The sequence below is a fragment of the Dipteris shenzhenensis genome, chromosome 14 (genome assembly GCF_047967505.1).
Source record: "Dipteris shenzhenensis isolate YYH24624 ecotype China chromosome 14, Dip_SZ_1.0, whole genome shotgun sequence".
Lineage (NCBI taxonomy): Eukaryota > Viridiplantae > Streptophyta > Polypodiopsida > Gleicheniales > Dipteridaceae > Dipteris > Dipteris shenzhenensis.
This window is the reverse complement of record NC_141609.1, coordinates 51,102,229-51,124,785: the sequence shown is the minus strand read 5'-3', so window position 1 is coordinate 51,124,785 and position 22,557 is coordinate 51,102,229. Positions and strand designations below refer to the sequence as shown.

General features: G+C 45.2%; 1 protein-coding gene and 1 pseudogene across 1 annotated transcript in view; both read left to right on the top strand.

The window, feature by feature from the left end:
* The first annotated feature begins 1,152 nt into the window (after nt 1–1,152).
* The window catches only part of LOC147894787 (Peptidase M1 family protein), an 88,226-nt gene continuing 66,821 nt past the window's right edge, over nt 1,153–22,557 (top strand). The window contains exons 1-8 of the mRNA XM_087384370.1: nt 1,153–1,294; nt 1,524–1,604; nt 1,691–1,738; nt 1,833–1,979; nt 3,129–3,204; nt 10,315–10,391; nt 10,482–10,595; nt 10,716–10,790. Of these exons, the coding sequence (XP_087240496.1) occupies nt 1,181–1,294; nt 1,524–1,604; nt 1,691–1,738; nt 1,833–1,979; nt 3,129–3,204; nt 10,315–10,391; nt 10,482–10,595; nt 10,716–10,790 (732 nt within the window). The 5' untranslated portion in view covers nt 1,153–1,180. The remainder of the gene's footprint in view (nt 1,295–1,523; nt 1,605–1,690; nt 1,739–1,832; nt 1,980–3,128; nt 3,205–10,314; nt 10,392–10,481; nt 10,596–10,715; nt 10,791–22,557) is intronic.
* LOC147894788 (uncharacterized) lies at nt 5,172–6,769 on the top strand (annotated as a pseudogene).

Genomic DNA, 22,557 nt, shown 5'->3' with positions numbered 1-22,557 from the left:
CTCTCTTCTTACTTTGCAGCTTCACTGATATTGTTGATTAGTTGTGCTCAAGTTTTGGGTGTAAAGATGGAACTGGGAGGTGGGAAGTGGTCATCTTCTGGTATAATATGCTTATTTTGTGGTGGAGTTTATATCAAAATTTCACCATTTTTAAATAAAAAGTATTTCCTCCCATTAATTAACAAACTCATGTTTTTTGGAGAAATCTCTCTCTCTCTCTCTCTCTCTCAGTTTATATCAAAATTTCACCATTTTTAAATAAAAAGTATTTCCTCCCATTAATTAACAAACTCATGTTTTTTGGAGAAATCTCTCTCTCTCTCTCTCTCCCTTGATCCTAAACTCTTGTGCCCCAAGGCCTGAAAGGCTTTCGCCTAGTTTTTTTGGCACCTAGTTTCTAATGTTGTGGTCATGGTTTCAAATCTTGGAGGTGCCAACTTCCAAATTTTTTAAACGAGCCTATGGTTGACCTTTATGAGCAAGGGGGGGGGGGTTCAAACCTATCACACTTTTAGGATAGATGTACTCTTTTAGGGCGTAGTCGTGTGTGTGAGTGACAGTGACGGAGGAGGGAATTGACTCTAGGACTTGATTCTCGGAAAGAAATAAGGTGAACTGGTTGATAGGCTGGGAGTTGGTTCTCTCGGGATCTACGACCGGAGTTGATAGCCGGTCGATGGATGGGGGAGGCGGCTTGCGACTAGATACGTGTCAATTTTGCATTGGAAGAAATGGCGGCGCTCCGAGTGGTCCACCCACAAGATTTATTGCACGTGTTTGCAGATTGGTGAGGCAGATTGTCCGCGTGGCGGTTGCATCGCCAGTTTTAAACCACCGCCTTCCAGTGTTTGTGCCTGGTGATTTCGGTGGTTCCATGCAACTTGCAAGTGTTGGTGGTGGCACGCAAGCCGTGGGGTTGAGCACGAGTTTTACCCTAATGCAATGCTAGGGCCATAAGGGCGGGGATGTAGCCACGAGGGTAGGGATGCGAAGGATCGACGGCTGTAACAGGGGACATACACACACACCAATTTAAAGCAGAGCACAGGAAGGAATGCCGTTCTAGGGTCGATTGCGCTTCACTGACACACCAGAGACAGGATCACCATCATCATCATCATCTCTTCATTATTCAGGTATCAATCTTGCACCACTCGCTCCAATTCCATCCCCTCTTCTCATGGCTCGGCTTGCATTGCCGTCGCCTCGCTCAGTGGTCGGCATCGCCTCCTCCCGTCGTCTCTGCTGCTGCCCCCCCGCCCGCACCTCGCCCAGCTGCTTCTTGCTGTTTCGAGTGATCATCCCTCTCGCATCTCCATCAGAATTTAGCTTGCACGACTCTTTTGTTTGTCCTGTGCGACAATTGGCAGTGTTCGAGGACAACGTTAACTCCATGGCATTACAATCGGATTGATTCGTGCGAAAGCTTTTGTTTTCCACTAGGCAGCTGGTTTAATAAGTAGGAGATTGACGGAACTACAATGATTGTCATTGGAATTGATTACGACATTCTTGTTGATCAGAGAACGGACAAAGTTTCTGCGAAGTGTGTCACAAACTGGACGAGACCTAATATCAGATCAACTTTCCAGCGCGGTATCGAGGCAAGTTTAAAGGGTATTAATTCCACATGCAAGCTAGCTCACTTGCGTCAGTTAGTGATTCCCGAAATTCCCTTTCTTTTTTGCAGGGACTTGGATCGTGTGCCTGTATCGCTGGAAGCCTTCATCTGCTGAGGGTATTGATGATAGTCAGTTTCGCAATATTGCTTACTGTGCACATGTATTTGAAAAGTCATTACATGAAAATCGGTAATAATGTCATGTTTTTAGTTCTCTGCGATAGAGCTCGGGAAGGTGACTTGTACAGTCGCAGCCAAGCCTCTCTCTAGTGCAGTCGAAGAGGAAGTCGCAATGAAAGAGACTCCAAAAGAGATCTTCTTGAAAGATTACAAGGAGCCCGATTATCTCTTTGAAACAGTACGATACCTTCATCTTCTTGAAGTGTCATAGTTTGCATCATTTCGAATACATTTCATTAATCAAAGATGGATACTCGAGCTATGGTTTATATCATTTTTTGTGAAAGGGCTTGCCAGATCCCTTGATTGTCGTGGATGTACTTGCGAAAGCACTAACCAAAGGGTATCTTGTTCTTCTTGTCCATGTAGAAGTACTACGTTCTGTGCTAGTTATTCTTCAGGGGCCGTTTTGGTCTTCGCAGTAGTTGTTGTCACAGTCTTTCCTCTTTTCAATCTGTAGCTGTTTTACTTGCTTTGTACGTTGTCGATTTTGTCCAGTGCATCATCTTGGCCATCGTATGCTCGATTAGGTTGGATCGAGTATAACACAATTGTGGAAATGTAGAAGAAAGGTTTGGATCCTTGTCGCTTGTGGCGACAATTGATCAAATCCGTGGATGTTTTTGATTTGAGCACCTTATAGTACCAAATTGAAAGTCCGACTAAATGCTTCATCTTAGAGCTGGAAATGGTCCAGCAGTATCCTCCACCGATAAGTTAATGGTGACATTCTTATTTCTGAAGTACACAGGCAGTAGACGCCCCTGTGTATGTATAATGCTCCGAATTGTATTTTGTACCATCTTGTGCTCAAATAGGCAAGCATCAATCAATCCATAGTAGGTTCAATGCGCATTCTTGATGGACAAATGTTCGATCTATTTTAGTAAACCAACACTAAACTCAATAGGAATGCATTTTTATTCACATTTGTTATATCTAAAATGTGTGACGTGCTGCTGCCTTATTATTGTATATAGGACACAAGCATGTCTAGACTCTACACCGCTGATGACGTCAGTGGGGATGTCATAGTAGCTAGTCCCTGCTATGCGTGATGGAGTTTGTTGTTTCAACTGTAGGAGTGACTATCATGAGATTGAAACTGCACTATCTGTTGTGTTTCTAGAGGGGGAGTTTGGGCATGTTCCTGGATTCATCTAGATATATATAAGCATGTTTTGTCGTTGTTGTTGGTTTTGGTTTAAGTCATTGTGTCATTTTGAGGCAATTTGATTATTTTCTTGCAATTCTGATAATATTTGAAATTAGTCCTCGCAAAATTGTGGCGTGCTGCAATGTTGAAGCTTGTAGGTTGTGGGTGCAGGTAAGTCTTAATTTTGTGTTAAGAGAACAGCAGACAACAGTGCAGTCGACAATTTCCGTGCATCATCGCGTTGAAGGTGAGTTCAAATCTCATACCTTATGGACTTTTGGACTTGAAGAACACTTAATCTTCCACTAGGTGGGCATGAAAGTCCTTTTTCCCCTCAGAGATCTTAGTGTTTTTTAGATATTCTTAGTTCGTTAGATATTCTCAAAACTTAGGCTGTAAAAGCACACGCTCTTGGAAGAGGTTGAATTGACAAGTCTGTTAGATTGACTTTCTTTGATAATTAGCATCACTAAGTATGGTGAGACAAGTCACAATAGAGCCTATATAATAAAACTTTTCGTGAGTGAACGAAATCAATAAGCATTGATAATTAGCAGGAAAAGACCTTTTATGCATGCAAAGGTATCATCCCTATCATATTTGGTGTTCCCACAGCTTGGATGATGTCCTATAGTGAGTCTGCACGACTTTATGACTTTGTGTATGTAGTTATAAGGTCTTAGACTGTTTGTAGAGCTTAGATCTAGATATGGATTGTTTGCACACACAGTGTGTTAGTACTCGAGGACTTAATCTTGGTATATGGTTTAGGGTCTCTAACAAAATCCACTTCACAATATGCTGTCCATTTCTCCTTTCTCCAGCTTTCTCCAATATTATGTATTTTGTCCACTCTCTCCACAAGTGTAATCAAAGCTTCACTCCTAGGGTGATCTTGAGCAAGCTTGAACCCTAGAGGCAATCGAAGGTAGAGAACACAGGAGCAATGAGCAAGCACTTGCATTCCAAGGCTTCATTACACAGCCCAAAGAAGCTTCATGCAGCTCAAAATCGAGCTTTCAGTCCTCGTCACACACCGTGAGATAAATCTTGTGCAAGCTTGAACCCTAGAGGCAATCGAAGGTAGAGAACACATGAGCAATGAGCAAGCACTTGCATTCCAAGGCTTCATCACACTTCCCAAAGAAGCTTCAGGCAGCTCAAAATCGAGCTTTCAGTCCTCGTCACACACCGTGAGATAAAAGTGCATGCATGTAGCTCTCCAAAAGTTGTACATAGATTACCCCTCCCAGGCAGTATCGCATATACACCTGCATCTTTGTCTGACCTTCTCAAGGCATAAGGAAGGGGTATCTGGGAGGGGGTGAAGGGGGTTATAGATCAGAAGGAAAAGGTAGAGAGAGATGATGATGATATATTATGGTCCTCGGGAGGCTAGATATGGCCTATGGGACCATGCAAGTCAGTACAGAGTTAAGTGTCGATAGTGGTGAACCGAAAATTTATCTCTGATGTGAAGCAGCAAGTGAGGGATTACCCATGCAAGGGTGTGCTATGCCTAGGAAGCTTGTGTGAAATCACTTTTGGATTTTCCCCAAGGGCAGAGAGAGTGCCTCCCCAAACCTTGACTCCATATAAAATCACTGGCTGGCTGAAGCATCAAAGGTGTGTTTCTTGAGCTTCCAACATGGCTTGCTTGCATTTGTTCGTTCTGGAAATTCCATGATATGAGTCAGCATTACTCAGGTTTTATGAGCGCTGCCAATTTTATTGATTCTGCTGCGAATTAGGGTTTTGCTGTACCAAATTTGGAATTTGCTGCATATATCCTGTTGCACCAGCTACTCGTCCAGCTACTTCAAGGCCTGGACTAAGTTTCATTAGGATCTGAGGTCATTTGCCCTAATTTCTACCTCGAAATTGGTTCCAGCAGAAGCTTTTCTGAACATCAGCAGTTATAGTTTCCCTAAAATTTGGGGCTTTCATGTTTTTACTGCATATATGGAGTCACCCCAGCTGGTTACACTCCTGTACCAAGTTTGTACTGATCAGATGTCATTTGCCCCTACTTCTGCCTTGAAATTGGTTCCAGCAGGTGCAATTTTGACTGTTAGAAGTTATATCTTTAGAATTTGGGGCTCTTGAGTTTTTCTAGCTAATCTGACCTATTCTATTCCATGTATACGTAATCTGAACATTTGGTTGGGAATTGAGCTCCAAATTGAGCCATATTCTGAACTGTCCAGTCAGAGAATGACATCTGGCAGTGAACTTGCTGCCCTGATAAGTGACATTTCTGATTCAGACAGTATGTTTGCCATACAGTGGGCCAATTAGTGTTCTAAATCTTACACAGTGTTCCTAACCAGTGTTCTAAGTTCTACACTGTGTTCCTAAACAGCTTGGGATAAGCAATCTGCAAATAGTGCTGCTACCGAGCATCTGACAGTAAGGTCTACCCAAACAGTGTTTAAATTACTGTTCAAACAATGTTTTTACATCAGAATTGATTTGGGGTTATCAGTATGCCTCCAAAGGGAGCTGGAAATCAGTCTAAGAAGCATCAGATGGGGAACTTTGACCCCATTCCAGAGGATGATTTGGTGTTGGATTCTTCAAGACTGGCCATTGGCTCCAGTGAGGGAGCCTAGGATGATGGAACTGAAGTGGTGGAAATCCCTGGCAGTTGCAGACTGGAGCTAACGGATGGTACTTCCAATGCCCAGGCATCTCAGGCCCAGGAGCAAAACACTAATGGGCATATGGATCCTATATTACAGGCCCTTAAGGAGATCACTGTGGAGATAAAAGCTAATGGTATAAGGTTGTAGAATTCCCTTGCTACAATGAACAGCAAGTTGGACCAGCTCAGGAGTCAGATTCATGAGGGAAAGAAGCCTATGGAGCAGGCCCCAGAGGGTGACTCAGATTCTGAAAAGGATGTCTTGGTGGAGCCCTCATGGTTTCATGGCATCAGCAAGGAAGACCTATCATTCTAATGGGGAAACGACTCATAAGAGCTGGTAGCCACTAAAAAGTAATGTCCCCAAGAGTGCCAGCCTTGAGGTAGATAGCCTCTGTCAAAGATTTAATGAATACAAGACCTTACCTGCTGATCTCAGGTCAGTCATGCCATGTCATCAATATATTCAGCCTGGTAAAGTTGCTGAACCAAGGGGACCTACTCAAGACAAGGATGTCAAGGATAAGATTGTTCTATCTAAGTTCATCGGTGATACTTGTACCCATAGTGAATTGGAGGAATGGCTGAGTAAAATGGAAGATTATTTTCTGGTTTATCCTGGAAGTGATCAAAGTAAGATAAGATTTGCTATCCTACACTTGGAGGATTATGCTCATTCCTGGTGGAGAAACCTTCAACATGAGGGAATCACTATTCACTCTTGGGAGGAATTTAAGGAGCAATGTTTCAGACATTTGTATCTTATATTGCTAGAGATAAACTTGTTTGTGAATGGTATGATCTATCTCAGCAAGGCTCTGCAAGGAACTATATTAAAAAGTTTTGGAAATTATCCTTGTTTGTCCATGGTATTGGTGAAAGAAGCAGGCTGCTTAAATTTATCTACGGACTCCATCATAGCATACCTGCTGATGTGACAGCCCTCAATCCTAGCACTCTTAAAGAGGCAATGAGGTTGGCAGAAGTCTGCGAGCCTAAATATAGCTTGAAGGAGAAAGGATTGGGCATTGGTCACATGGACAGCAAACCCATTAACAAGAGTAGCCCTCCAATGGTTTCTAAGCAAGAGGAATCTTCTATAAAAGCTACTCCTATCCCCAAGTATCCTACTGTCTATGGCAGCACGATAGGGAACACTAAACCTTAGGGCCAGGCCCAAGGAGGAGTCAAGTGACAAGAGGGAGAAGCAAGTCTCTGAGGCCTTGATGGATGAAAGGAGAAAGAAGAATTTGTGCTATCTTTGTGGAGAAATATGGACCCCGGAACATTGGTGTGTGTGCAAAGCCAAATGAGGGGCAAAGGTTAGTATGATACTTCAGCTCTAGCCTCTGATAATCCAATAGCAGATTCTAAATTCCATGATTGTGAGAATGATGTCAAGGATAATGATGGGGTTATTCATAGGACCACAAGGAAGTCTTCTTTCCCATATGACCCTGGTGGGTCCACTTCATGTGAACTTCACAACAAATGGTGACTACCATTCCATTCTTTCACTGTAAAGTCACAGATTGGTGTCACAACTGTGATGGCTACTCATCTTGCTGAGAAAGGAATTCAGATGCCTTCCCAGTGGAGACTGCTTGTTCTTCTCAAGTTTACCCTTGATAGTTTGCCCTTTTTTAGATGCTCTAAATGCTGCTGTGCCAACTATTGCAATATCATCATGGACAGTGATTGTCGACGTGTTCATGATGCAGCTATGGAAGCATGGTGATGCCCATCCCATATTTTCTTCTCATGCTCTTCAGTATTCAAGTGCTGAGCTTTCAGAATTGACTCATAGGGTGGCGTTGGTACTACGCATGGAACTGTTTATGTGCCTGTCCAGACTTGTACTCAGTGCATTTGCTGATACAGAAACATCAATAGAGGCAGGCGGGTGTGAGACATTATCTCAAGGTGCCTTGATACATCCAGGGAATACATCTGGTATTCAAGATGAGCCAGCAAATACAGATCCTAAGGAGTTGGAGACTCCAAAGGGTGCATCACTGGTTTCCACAGATCAAGTTTTGAGAGGATCCTTGGATTTAGTTAGAGACGTCATTCTCATAAACAAATCCTACATTGAGTACTACTTCAAATGGAGGGGATTACCAGATGATGATGAGTCTTCATGCCAGCCCTCTTCCATTGTGGATCAGTATCCCTACTTCCTCAGCTGATTTAGGACAAGATTTGGTCATTTCTAGTTAACTGGAGTTGCGGAGACTTGGTCTATTCTATCACTATCCTGCCTGCAGATCAGCTTGCATAATTGGAGGATTTTGGACAGCTGTAGCAGTGTTCATTCACTACTTTACATAATCTGTTACCAGTTGGGTTGACAATCATCTGGAAACTGGCCTGTCTTGAAAGAAGCTATCCCCACCAAGCTGCTGGAATGTTTCTGATTCTCCAGACAGTTTTTTTGATGAATTGAGATATAGATATGAAAGGGAGATCAATTGTGGCCACCATTCTGCACTGAAGAGAATCACTGAGGGGATGTAACAGCAGGTCGGATGATGGTTCTTTGTGTTGCAGCAGTCTGCACTGTGGATCGCAGACAGTCAGACCAAATGTTAACTATGGAAAATATAGCAGTTGAGGGATCTGCAAATCATCTGCCTGGAGGATGTTACTGAAGGTCAGGGCTTTACAACTCGGGATGCAGGACTACAGATTGAAGTTACTGATGGATGAATTTTTCTGGAATCTCAATCCTACACTTATTGCGATGCTCTCTATACTCCCATCATTGTTGCTGATGATTGTGTCATCTGGATTTAGATTTAGATTTAGATTTAGATTGCGTTGCCCTATCAGCTAGATTTAAATTTAGATTTAGATGCTCGTTGGGGAGAGACTAAAATGAAAATGTTTAGACTTCACAAGCAGTTGTAGCTTGAATGAAGAGATTTTGGACTATCAGGGTAGCAGCACAGGAGCAACAGAGCTGCAGAAATCAGCAGATGTCTACGCAAAAGACAAGTCCAGGTCAGGCAGGCAGAGATTATAGCGCAGATGTGTACGGCTGCCACATGGCAAGTAGGCAGAGCTTGTGGGTCCGATTGGGTTGGCAGACTGGTCGGCCTGTCTTCTGTCTGGATCGGCTGATGCAAGGGGTCTCCAGCCCTCTATAAAGGCCCCCCCAGGGCAGCCCATTCATTCCAGTGTTTGGGTTTTCAGGTGCCTAAGTTTGGGCTGCACAGAGGCATAGTCAACAGTGCCACTACTTCTGGCTGTCTACCAGGGCAGCAAAGAGGCCAGGAATAACCAATGATTCAGGTAGTACAGTCTGCAGATCACATAAGGGTGAAGAGCAGTATACTGCACACCTAGGGTTTACGGGATCAAGGTTGGAGCACTCAGCCTGCAGGTCTGCATCAGTAAGAGAAGCAGCAAGTAGTGTCAACAGTGCCACTACTTCTGGCTGTCTACCAGAGCAGCAAAGAGGCCAGGAATAACCAATGGGTGGTGTGTAGGCCCTATAAAACCTGCCTCTGGCAGCCTTTGTTGGCTGCTTCTGTGACTGACCCGTTTGCAGACTGCAGTACTCTCTGCATATATCCACAACCCTGGGCCAACACAGTCTGTAGTACCATGCTGTCAGCCGACCTACTGCAGACACTGCGGTTGTCTGCAGATCAGAGCCAGGCTTGCTGTCCTGACCTGACAGCTCTACTGACTTGTCACAAGCCTCCTGCACCTGGCTGTACCTAATGCTGCTGCTGCTGCTGCTATACCTCCTGCAATGCCACAGGTACCCCCCAATTCTTTTTTCCCTATGGACTGCCTTGTATCTTCTCTAGAGTGCTGCCCACATGGCAGTCCTCTCACCCATATTGGTACAAGAGTCAAGCCTTATTGCACTCCTCATATGGTGGCTAACAGGTTGGGCATTCACCCTGTTTATCCATCAGGTAAATGGAAGGGAAAGGAGCATAATTGAGAGGGAAGGGAAAGGAGCCTGCAGTCAGAAAGCATGACGTAGAGAGGATAGGCAAAGAGAAAGAGGGGGGGAGAGGAGTGGAGGGCGGACAATAGGCCGGGACAAGGGGTATCAAGGGTGGCTCGCAGGAAGGAGTAGGGGAGCTAACTGTGTTGTACTTTGCACACATAACATTTGAAATGGCTTTAGTGGAATTTTGCAAGAAGTCGTGAATCTTGCCATAAAACAAGAGAGATGCAAGAGACATGGATAAAAGATTTCTCATGTGTTGCATGGTTTGAATGCTCACAGAAGGCCATGTTGGATAAAACATTTGTCCATGTGAAAAATTAGTTTGGAGACTCTTTAAAAAAACATCATAATACAGCCAATGAAAATGCCTTTAGTCTTGAGGATCTGCATGAAGGGTATGTAGAATCACGTGTGGTGTAGCATGAAGACAGTCTTTGATTATGACAATTGTACCTTCTGAGTGCTAACAAGGAGGTCCAAAGCCCCATGTAGGTGCTCATGATGTCTTAGAAGGAATGCTTAACGCTTTGACTGATCCATATTTGATGTTTAAGTTGGTCAGATGAGGTTCGGAAAAATTTTGTTTGGAAAATTTTGTTTTTTGTCTTAATTACCATTTTCATAATACGTTGCTTTTAGACATCTAAGAAGCTTGCTGGAAGGTCTATCTGTTTTCATCTATCTTGGTGTCTCGCATTCCCTCTAAGCAAGCTGCTGTGTATTTATTTTGCTTGCAAATGTAGGTGGTCACTCTCCATTAATTCTTGATGGTGTCGATGTGAAACTTCTTTCTATCAAAGTCAATGGTGAAGATGTAAAGGTAACCTTTTTCCTTCATTTTCATTTATTATTGTACTAGTTATCGTGAAGGAGTAACAAATTTGAGTCTGTGATATGCACGGTTGTGCAGACAGAGGGTTACAAGTTGACTCCACGCCACCTGATTTTGTTGGATCCGCCCTCAACAGCGTTCAAGTTAGAGATTGCTACAGAAATTGAGCCTCAAAACAACACATCTCTTGAGGTCTTTTTTAGTTTTTCTTCTTTTGCGGCTTTTTTTGTTGTTTTGCCGAGTTTTTTAGTGTATTGTGTCTTGCATGTTGGCTTCTTCTTACTTGCTTACTCAACTGTAATTCTTTGGCAGGGTCTATACAAGTCTTCTGGCAATTTTTGCACCCAGTGTGAAGCTGAAGGCTTTCGAAAAATCACTTTTTACCAGGTGTGTACTTGCCTTTAGACAATCAACTTGCTTAAAAGAAAAAGGTAGTCTAGTCCAAACATGGCCAACTTTGTTTTCTGAGATTGCTTTAGAAAGAACAGTGACTTTCTGAATTGGCAAACTTTGACGAACTTACAAAGAAAATAACATGGATACTTGTGGAGATGACTATATGTTTATTTTTTACTCTTGTATCTCTATTTCACAAGACCAATCAAAGAAGCATTTGCTCATAACAATGTAACAAAACGTCATACTTTTGTTCTAGAACGGAGATATAGAGTTTGGGAAAGTGTAATGCAGTAGGAAAATAAGCTAAATCAATGGGGCTATCACTAGGAGATAGAACGAAAAGAAAGTGAGAAATGAGGAAAATGGAGGTGTGGAGAGAAAGAAAGAAAGAAAGAAAGAAAGAAAGTCTATTAACGTCCATGGGAGACCAAGAGGTCTATGGGACAACATGAAAGCCCATCTAGTACATCAGCTTAGGGAGGGCGCAGGGCAGCTCCCAAGGAGTGCAAAAGCAGCTCCATTTATCTGAGTACCTATATTGTAGCCTGAGATAAAAACATACACACATATATATAGTTGGCCTTACATCAGTTTAAGACTAAGAGTCTTTTGGTTTTGATTTAAACTCTCTAATGAGTGCTATCCCGTCCCAGTAGACTGCCCATTTACCATCCTTCCTGGCAGCCCGAACCTTTGCTAATTCCTTTGCCTTATCCTTCAGTTGAGCCTTGGTGAGTTCCTCGGCTATCCATATCTTCGTCCCTTTCAGCTTGTGAGATTGTCGCAGAACTTTTATACGTATGTCTCGTGAGTTGAACGTAATGATAGCATGGCCATTACGTTGACCGATATGAACTACTCGAGTTTCACCGTCATCATCTGGGTTGTCAGGATTGTCATCGACATCTGCTGTCCAGTCAACAGTAGGCATGGCTGTTTGGACATGTGCTAAGGTATCACTTAAAGATTCATCTTCTTTATACCGTCCGCAAAGCATTATCCTTTCTAGCTGTATGTTCTTTAATCTCTTCCTGAATATCAGCTTTGTTCACCTTTGCATCAAACTCCACAGTCACTTCTTGCTTGGCTGTCTGCATTTCAGTATGAACTAGATGCTTGACTGCAGAGACTAGTTGGGGGGTAGGGGGGGAAGCATTGCATGACTTTATAACCTCGTCAATGATTTCCTTCTTACCAGGTCCTTCCAAGACTTGAATTCTAGCTATGGCATCTGTTAGCTGCATCCTCAGCTCTCTCACTTGATCCTGTAGGAAGTAAATTTGTTCATGATATCCAAGAATTGGTCGGTCAAAAAGACCACCTCGTTCATATATATGTGCATACGGGGAAGGCGTCCTGGCTGCCACTGTGGAGTATTTGGCTTTGTTACTGGAGGCTGCTGGAGTGGAAGGGGTTTTTGAAGAGGAGGAAGGTAGGCTGGGCCATGCTTTGCTGGCCATATCTCTTGTTACCCCTTGGCTGAGCTAACTCCCTAGTTGGGCTGGGGGTTCAGCCCAGCTAGGGGTTCCTAATTCAAGAGCTTGCTACAACCAGCTAGGGGAGTAGGGAGCAGAAGCGGAACGGGAGCAAGAGGTACGGGCGTATGGGTACGGACGGGAGTGGGAGCAGGAGCAGGAGTAGGTACGGACGTGAGCGGGACGGGAGCAGGTACAGGTACGGATAGGAGCAGGAGTAGGAGCAGGTATGGACAGGAGCGGGAGCAGGTATGGACAGGAGGGAGGGGGGGAGGGGGCTAGCAGAGAGGCTACGAGAAGGGGGGGGTTGGAGAGGCTACGGGAGGGGGGGGAGCGGAGAGACTATGGGAGGGGGGGTGGAGAGGCTACGGGAGGGGTGGCGGAGAGGCTACAGGAGGGGGGGCGGAGTGGAGAGAGAGAGAGAGAGAGATTAACGTCCACGGGAGGCCTCGCAGGCCTATGGGACAAAGTACAAAATCAAGTAACTCCTATAGACCATTGTGGCTCGGGGCAAAAGGGCTCGCTAAGGCCCTTGCTTAGTACTAAAATGCTATACTAGTACAAAATAGCAAAAGGGTAGCAAAATAGCATGAGGGTGCATGAGAATATCAAGTGCTCAGAGCTAGAGTCCCAAGTGCATGAACCGGCTCCACGTATCCGGGCTCCATGGTGGCTCTCTGATGAGATGCAAAGAGCTCACGTATCTGCATCTGTCGGGTTGTCGGGTTGTCTCCTGTGGTGGTGGAGGGCATTAGGAAAGAAGGGAACTCATTTTGGGGCCCTCTAAGAAATTCACTATTTACCTATTTTTGTTGCACTCAAAATATGGGAAATGCCATAAAATACGGATACTTACTGTAAAAATGTCAATCTAGTACTTAGGCTTCACATTAAATGCATATATTTGATCCTTGATTTTTTGTGTAGAATCTGTTGATTCACAATGCTAACTGGCCAAATCGCGTTTTAGTGCAAATCTCCCATTCCAGGCATTTTTTGCCCTTTTTCGGGCCTTTGGACGTTGGTTTTCGGTGTGTCTAGGGTCGATATGGGGGTTTTGGCCCGCTCTGTACGCGTTGGCGATGTCAAAATCAGCAGATTCTGCTTAGAAAATCATCTTTTGAAGATCATGTATGTTAGACATAATAAAAGAAAAAGATTTTGAATATGACTTATTTTATCTTTTTACATGGTTTTTGGTACTTTTCCAACGTTATATTGGTCCTCTTCTGATTGGTCGAGAGCCTATTTTTCTAAACCCTAAAAGGCCTCAAAATGAGCTCCCTTTTTTCCTAATGTGTGGTCTCCTCGATCTCTGGATCCAATGGGCTATGTCAAGGGTGACGCCTCGTCTCGGTCGATCTCCCTTGAGGAGAGCTGAAATAGGTGGAACCACGATCGTGTGTGCTCTGGTCGCGTGTCGCGTCGTGCACGGTCTCGATGTCCCTCGTCCAACAATGCTGTGTCGGCTCTCCTGTCTTTGCGCTCGGTCTACCTCAATACCCTGTGGTGCGGTGGTCCCATCCTGTTGCTCTCTGATATTTCGTAGTAGCGTCTCCGTGTGTTGTCGCATCTCCATCAACTAGAGCCCAATACAGACTTGTTCCTGGAAGTGGATCAGTCGTGAGAGTGGGCCAAAGCCGTGCCATTGAAAAAGGCAGTGGTAGCGCCCTCGGATCTCATAGTAGGCTGGGCAGACACATAGAAAGTGCTCCTCTGTCTCAATTGCCCCCATGGTGCACAACATGCAAGTCCGTTGCTCTATGGGTATGCCCGTAGCGCTCCCTGCCTCGATTCACAGCTGATGGGACGAGACCCGCATCTGTCCAATGGCAATCCTTAACGTGTGTGAGACTCCTTTGTCCTCGAGATACTGAGGTCTGATGATCAGCCCATCCTCCGATACTCTCAGAAAATGGTCATAGTAGAGCTGGGTCTTGGTGGGGAACTCCCTACCCCCCCCCAAGTGCGAGATGTGTGGAGCTGGAGGAGATCTAACCGTATGATGCGGTTAATATCATCTCGTGGGATCAACTCGGGCGGTGCATCCATGCTATACTGAAACGGGGGAAGCCGATTCATCTGAATGTTGTGACCTACCTCACTCTCTTCTAGTCGTATGCAGGACTCTAGTGCCAACCTCGAAAGTCTCTTGCGAGGTAGGTCCCAAACTCTGTGGAGGAAAGTCATTGTTTGAAAAATGGCATCAACCTGGAGAGGGGTCATGGCAAACTCTGCTTGTACCATCTGATGGGGGACCGAGGGCTTACTCTGAATCATTCTAGAGCCCATAATCACTTGAAGCCACTCAAATCTCCTCCATTCTCCTGCTGAAAAATCACACCCCCAAAAAGGTGTCGCATACATGGCAGTCGGGCTCACTTGCCTTCAATGCTTCCTTCTTTGCATCAAACTAGTGTCGAAAAGCCAAAGTGGGGATGCCCTCTCACCGACTCTCTTCGGACTCTACATTGATGAGATTACATCTTTCATAGACTGTCTAGGAGGCGAGGGAGCACCACTAGCAGACTTGATGATACAGATTCTGTTAGAATTATAGATATAATTCAGCAGTGACCAATGTAATATAATAAGCTAGTTAGGGGCACTTTTCCCTCTTTAAGAGGTTTTTCCCCCTAACCGCAGTTAGTTCACTAACTATGGTTAGTGACTACTAAGGTTTTGTCACTAGGACAAAACCTTATCTCTCACTCATTGTGTTGTACTCTTTCACACTCTTCTATTGCAACTCAGCTTTCAGCTTCCAAGCTTCCAGCTCTCACTCTCTCTTGCTCTCTCTCACTCACCATTGTCTCACATTTGGTATCAGAGCATTAGATCCAGCTCCCTACGACTTCCCCGTTGAGCTCCAGCTGCAACTCAGCTTCGTTGCTACACCTCGTCCGTACAGTCCGTATGACTCTACGGATTCCTGCCGTACCAAATCGTACCTGCGTTGCAGACCTGCGTCAAACGTTGCGTCCGTACAACTCCCGTTCTGCTGCTCCTCCATTCCCCCGTACAGCTCAGCTCCCATACAGTTCTGCCGTACAGCTCAGCTCTCGTACCGTTCCGCCGTACTGCTCGCCCGTACTCCTGTAAGGTTCTACGTCGTACAGCGTTGTACAGATCCGTGCAGTCCGTACTCCGTACAGCTCCCACCGTCCGTACTCCGTACAGCGCCGTCGTCCGCACCCCGTACATTCGTATGGTCATTCGTACAACGTACGAATTCCGTACAAGACCGTACACTGACAGTTCTGTACTGTCAGCTCACTGTCCGTACACTTCTGTTGCAGGCCTTCTGTGCAGAGTTTTATTTCTGCAGGCATTGTTTGCAGATAGCCATTGTTTGGCTCAGTTTTTTGGGAGTACATTTGGGGCATTTTGTTTGTTGCAGACATTGCAATCATTGTGTAGTTTCGGAGCTACACTTGGAGCAAAAATTGCAGATTTGGTCTGAAATTTGGGGCTTTCTGCTGAAGTTGCAAAATTTGGGGCTTTCAGTACTTGTGCCCCTTTTTGGTTGCAATTTCAAGCTCGAAATTTGGGGCTTTCAGTTCTGCAGTACAATTTCTTGAAGAAATTTGGGGATTTTGTGATTACACTGCAATTTTGCAGTAAAATTTGGGGCTTTCGCAGACAGAGCGCAATTCTTGCAACATTTGGGGCTTTTGATCAATTTGCCCCTTTCCGGTTGCAATTTCAGGCCTATTTTGGGGCTTTTTGTGTTGGGAGAGCAATTTCCGGAGTTTTCAGTTCATATTGCCTTTCTTGGAGTGTTTTGCAGCACTTTTGGCAGATTTTGGAGAGTTTTTGATGCTTGGACAGATTTCTGACAGTGCAAGTACAGAAATCTAAGTTGCATTTACAGCCCGTGCTTGGCTGTGTTTTTGGGAGTTGGGCATTTCATTCCCAGTAAGGGAATTCAGTTTTGTATCTGCTTCAATCTCTTTCTCAGATATGGCCCATCAAAATCAGAATGACTTCCAGTTTGGTGGTCTTTCACAGGAAGACAAGTTGGATGGTACCAACTACTCCCTCTGGAGTTTCATGGTACGAAATATTCTGATTTCTCGCAATTTATGGGATTATGTCAATGGGGATGAGATCCGACCAGCAGATATTGCACCTGCTACCCCTCCCCAGCAAGGAGGTGGAAGAGGTCGTGCACAGGGTGCAGCTGCAGGACAAGTTGTTGGTGCAGCTACAATCACTACTCCAGAGCAGAAGAGATGGGATTCACGGGATGCCTTAGCTTTGTCATGCATCTCTCTTTCAGTGAAAAGATTTATCATTCCGCATATCCGGTCGTGTAAGACCTCCAGGGCAGCGTGGGATATTTTGGAAAGCATGTATGCAGCTCGAAATGATGCAAGGGTATCTTTCTTGAAAAGAGAGTTGAGTAATACACATATGGAAGAGGGTGACTCCATGTCAGTCCACCTCACAAAGCTACAGGATCTCAGAGAGCAATTGTTAAATATAGATGAAATTATTCCTGATTCAGAGATGATTACAACCACTCTGAATTCTCTTCCTGAGTCTTATCTCAGCTTTCATACCTCGCTGAACTTATCATTGAGGGGGGATGCAAATCCTCTCACTTTTCATGAGTTGATAGGACTTCTGCTTCAGGAAGAGCAGACCAGGAAAAATTTGGCTTCACGTGCAGGTGAACAAGCCATGCTCTCAAAGTTTAAATAAAAAACAAAGGGCCAGGCAAAGACATCAGTAAATCAGCCTTCCAGTGGGTCAGGACAGCCTTCCCAAAAGGCTAAAAATGATGCAAGTAAGCCCAAGAAGAAGGGTTTTTGTCACTACTGCAAAAAGCCAGGTCATCACATAGCAGAATGCAGGAAAAGGCTTGCAAAAGAGAAGAAAAACAGCTCCGGTATGGCTGTTTCAGATTCAGCTCCTCATGCATCTGACAGTGGGGATGCTGCAGCCAACTTTGTTGGACAGGATTATGCCTTTTTATCTTGCATTTCAAATTCTAGGTTGGCTGTTCCAGATGCTCGGGATAGTACAGCCACTTGCAGTGATGATACATATGCATTTTTGACTTGCAGTTATGACTCTTCTATGGATGCATCTGCTTTCAGTGTCAATGAAACACTGAACACTTGGTATTTTGACAGAGGTGCATCCAAGCACATCACTTCTAGGAAGTGTCTTTTTACTTCCTTGCATCCACCTCCCGTTGGTAAGAAAGTCACTTGTGCCAACAACTCATCATATTCAGTACGTGGCACAGGAGATGTTGAGCTCACTGCCATTGATGGCTCAATTTTCAGACTTTGAGATGTCTTATATGTGCCTGGCATAACCAAAAATCTTCTTTCAGTGTCCACTCTTAACAGAGATGGATTTCAGGTCATCTTTGAGGATGACAAATGTGCTGTCCGAGATAGGGAAGATGACTATGCCTTAAGGTTGTCTGGTACTCTGCTGCGAGGGCTTTTTCAGCTTGATATTTTTGAGAAAAGAGCAGCCCATGCTCTTGCAGTTTCTACCCCTACAGCTGCCATGCAGAATGCAGAATTATGGCATGCCCGATATGGCCACATGCATTACAACAGCTTGATTACATTTCAGAAGTATTCTATGGTTGATGCATTGCCACCTCTTGAGATACCTCCTCCACATGCGTGTGAAGGGTGCATTTTAGGCAAGATGCATAGATTCCCCTTCAAGAAGGATGGTTCAGTTAAAGCTGTCCGCAAATTACAGCTTATACACAGTGATGTCTGTGGTCCCATGAGGACCCCATCGTTGGGTGGTCATCTCTACTTCGTTACATTTATTGATGATTACTCCAATTTTACTTGGGTTTATAGGCTGAAACACAAATCTGAAGTGTTCACGGTGTTTAAAAATTTTTCAGCCATGGTTGAAAATGAAACAGGACTCAAGATATAGACATTGCGCACAGATAGAGGTGTGGAATACTTGTCTGCAGAATTTTATGCTTTTCTCAAAGGCAAGGGTATTGTGCATCAGCTCACAGTCAGGTTGACCCCTCAACAAAATGGCAAAGCTGAGAGGAAAAATAGAACCCTCATGGAGATGGACAGATGTATGCTGAAAAGCAAACACATGCCTCACAAATTTTGGCTAGAGGGTTTTATGTGTGCCAATTACATTTTGAATCGGGCTCCCACTAAAGCTTTAAAAACAAAAACTCCTTATGAGGTCTGGAATGACAGGAAGCCTTCAGTGGATCACTTCCGAGTCTTTGGATGCATTGCTTATGCTCATGTGCCAGTTGAATTTAGGCACAAATTGTCTGATAAAGCCATTAAGTGCATATTTGTTGGGTACAGTGCAGAAAGCAAGGGGTACCGTCTCTACAATCCTGCTACACGCAAGATCATAGTCAGTAGAGATGTGATTTTTTTTGAAAATTCAGCTCACACTCAGGCTGAATTTCAAATGCCTTCGTCTTCAGAGGATGTCTTTGAGGGGTTGCTTGCTGATTTTTCTCATGCAAATCAGAATTTACAGCAACCTTCATATGCTTTAGTTCCGCCACAGGATGTCTTGCCCCCTCCACAGGCAGTGGAACAGGTGGTGCAGCAAGAAATTGCAGACATACATGCAGCAAAAACAGTCCCAAATTGGCTGTTACAGACTCTCAGGGAGAATAAAATTGATGCTCCGTTACCTGGCAGGACTTGCAGTGCAGCAAGGCACATGGAAGGTGCTAATTCAGTGGAATTAGCATATGCAGGTACTCTTCTTGATGAGGAGGAGCTTGCCACATTCGAAGAGGCAAAGGATAATGTGCATTGGATGAATGCCATGCACGATGAGTTGCAGTCCATTGCAAAAAATCAGACTTGGGATGTTGTAGACTTGCCACCAGGTAAACATGCCATTGGCACACGATGGGTTTTCAAGGTCAAACGGAAGCCAGATGGCTCCATTGACAGATATAAGGCAAGGCTGGTTGCTAAAGGCTATGCTCAGAAAAAGGGCATAGATTATGAGGAGACATTCGCTCCTACATCCCGGATGACCACCATCCGATCAGTTATTGCAATGGCTGCACATTTTGAGTGGCATGTTCATCAGTTGGACATAAAAACAGCCTTCTTAAATGGGGACTTGCTAGAAGAGGTGTATGTCAAACAACCTCCAGGCTTTGAAATTATAGCAAATGCACTTCAAGTATGCAAGCTCAACAAAGCTTTATATGGGCTGAAACAGGCACGACCCAAATCAACATCTCTGGAATCTGCAGCTCTTGTAGTCTTTTGATCATGCGGGATCGCGGGATAGTGTCAAAAGCCTTCCGAAAATCTATAAAGCATGTGTAGACTTTCTGGCGTTTGGACCTCGCCTCCTCAACGATAGCTCGCAGGGTGAAAATGTGATCTAGAGTAGAGTGCTGTCTCTAGAAGCCTGCCTGTCCTAGTGCCTGTTGTCCCCGAGTCTCTGTTGGACCAAAGGGTACCATTACAATTCCACACTGCTATTTTCAAGTCTCTTTGTGTGCCCTGCCCATTGGTTTGACACCGTCACAATTCACCCTCCTCTCTCTCCTCTTCTCTTTCTGCTCTTGCTGCTCTCTCACGGATAATCACTTTCCCATCTCTGTATGCTGCCCATTTTCCTTCCTGTGTTGCTGCTATCACTTTCACCATTCCCTCCCTTCGATGCTCCTGCTGTAGAAGGGTGAGATCATCATCTAAAAGGGTCCTGGTACCTTTCAATGATGCCCTCATGCTCATAAGAGTGGATCTGTCCTCTTTTCTTCGAAATCTTACCACCAGTGGCCTTGCCGGTGCCTCAGCTTTCCCCACCCTCCAAGCTGTCTCACAGGATAGGGAGAACATCTTCTGCCGCTTTATTGGGTGTCCCTGCTGAGTAAGTTGCCATGGCACTGTCTAGGGCTTGTTTACCCCATTTGTCTTCAACACAACCATGTGTCGGCATTTTGTAGGCTCACTCTTGTCACCTATTTGTTGTGCAGCAATATATTAAAAAAAAGCAAATCTTACATGTTTACTGTCCTGGGAGAACTTCAAGCGTGCTGGTCTCTCTCCCTTGTCTTTTCCCTTGTGTTTTTCAGTATTGCATCGTGTTAATGTGTTGCTGGGACCCTTTCGTCTGCTTCCTCTGCGTTTGATTCGATTCTTGACCTTCTTGTTGGTATTTAGGTCCTTTGTCTGGCTGGAGCTGTGAGCGGCCTGTGGGCTGTGACCAGCCTCCTAGGAGGGGCAGAGAGGCCTAGGTGGAGGCCTAGGAGTGGCTGGAACTGTGAGCAGCAGATGCGGGTGCAGCAGCAGCAGCAAAACGGCTGGCGTGGCCTCAAATGGTGGGCTGGGGAGTGGCGCTAGCTGAGAGGGAGGGCACAGGACCTGTGAGCAGGCAGGTGTGGGCTGAGGACTGGCACGGGAGCTGAGGTGTGGTGCAGGAGTCTAGTGCAGACGTGCGGGGTAGAGGACCCCTCGCGGAGAGAGAGAGAGAGAGAGAGAGAGAGAGAGAGAGAGAGAGAGATGTATAATGTCTTCGGGAGGCCTCACAGGCCTATGAGACAAAGTACAATGAAGAAAGTAACTCATACAAGCCATTCTCGCTAAGGCCTTTGCTGAGTGCTAAGCTAATAAGGTCAAAAACTCAAACACTCAAAGCTAGTGCTCCATATATATATCTAGGCACCATGGTGGCTCTCTGATGAGACATGAAGATGTTTCGTATCTGTGTTAGTCGGGTCGTCTCTCGCTGCGGTGGGGGGCGTAGTCTTCGTGATCTGTGTATCTGGTGGGCCGTCTCAAGAGCTCAAGATGGGTAGGGTAGGGATGGGCTGGACCTCTATCATACGTGCTCTGGTCAACTTCTGCATCGTGCATGGTCTCTATGTCTTTGGCTCCATTACTTTCCGCCACCTCTTCCTGCTGATCCATGCCCATGTTGGCTATCTCCTTCTCTACTCTACTTGTCCCGAGGATGACTTGAATGCAAAGAAGTTGGTGACGTGTCGCTGTGCATGATTTGATTCCTGTGGTAGTGTCACCTCCTGCCGTTTGAACTGCTAAAGTAAGGTCTCTCTATGTCGTCGCATTTCCATCAGATAGAGGCCAATGTAGACTTCGGCACGGGAGTGGATCAGCTGGGATACTGACCCAAACTCGTGCCCCTCTTGACAGAGACAATGGTACCATCCTCGAACCTCATGGGCAAGTGCATAGGAAGTGCTCCTCTGTCTCCACCTCTGCCACTGTGCATGACTTGAAGATCGGATGCTCTCTTGGTGTGCCTGTAGCTCTCCCTACTTCGACAGCTGATGGGATGAGACCCGCATTTGTCTGATGGCAATTCTCAATGTGTGCGAAACCCATTTGTCAAATATTGGCCTGTGGTAATCGCTCCATCCTTCAATACTCTTATGAAGTTATCATGATAGAATAGGATCTTGGTGGGAAACTTCTGGTTCGCCCCCAAAGTCCACGATGTATCATGTATAGAGCTGGAGTAGATCCAGCTGTATGATACATCATGCGGTATCTGGAGGGATGGGGCATCCAAGCTGTACTGGAGAGGGATCAAGTGGATCAAATAGCCATCTCTTTGTTGGAGGGTCCTAGAAGTGTGCCTGAAAGCATTCTCTCTCTAGTTGAGCCAAGGCTTCTTGTCCACGTGTGAGTCGTGGGCCCACGAAGACTGCCCCTAGAAATAGGTGTATGGCTGCATGATCTCAACCAGCTCCCCTTGGTAATTGAAGCTATGTTGATGAAGGACTTAGGACAGAGGGGCAGACTGGCTTCCAACGTGACCATGGGACCATGGATCACATACTCAGTGTCATCGACCAATACAAGCAGTGATGCGCTATTTCTCCCGGTTGGATATCATGATGTCAACCAGGTCATACGCGAAGACCTCCTACAGCTACACACATTCATGACTTGGTTGGCTCCGAGTGAGCTCCCATTGAAGCTTAGCTTCCATAGAGATCACTGTTTGTGCACTTCGGATGAGGGCTTTATGGATCCTCTTGGATATAGTTAGATCCATCTTTCCCATTCATTGAGATCTCTATCAAGCAGTTTTGGGTTTCATCATAGCAACTCCGTGTTGAGAGTGGGTGAGCTGATGGAGTACCCATGGTGCGGCAGATTTGCACCTTGTGTGATCCATAGCAGATCAAGTCAGAGGAGTGTTTCATCTTCAGGTGCCCACTGTCCAGTGTACTACAAGCTTTGAGGCCGCTACTATTGTCTCTTTAGGGATATAGCTTTGGACTGCTCTCCCACTTCCTTTCCTATCCAGAC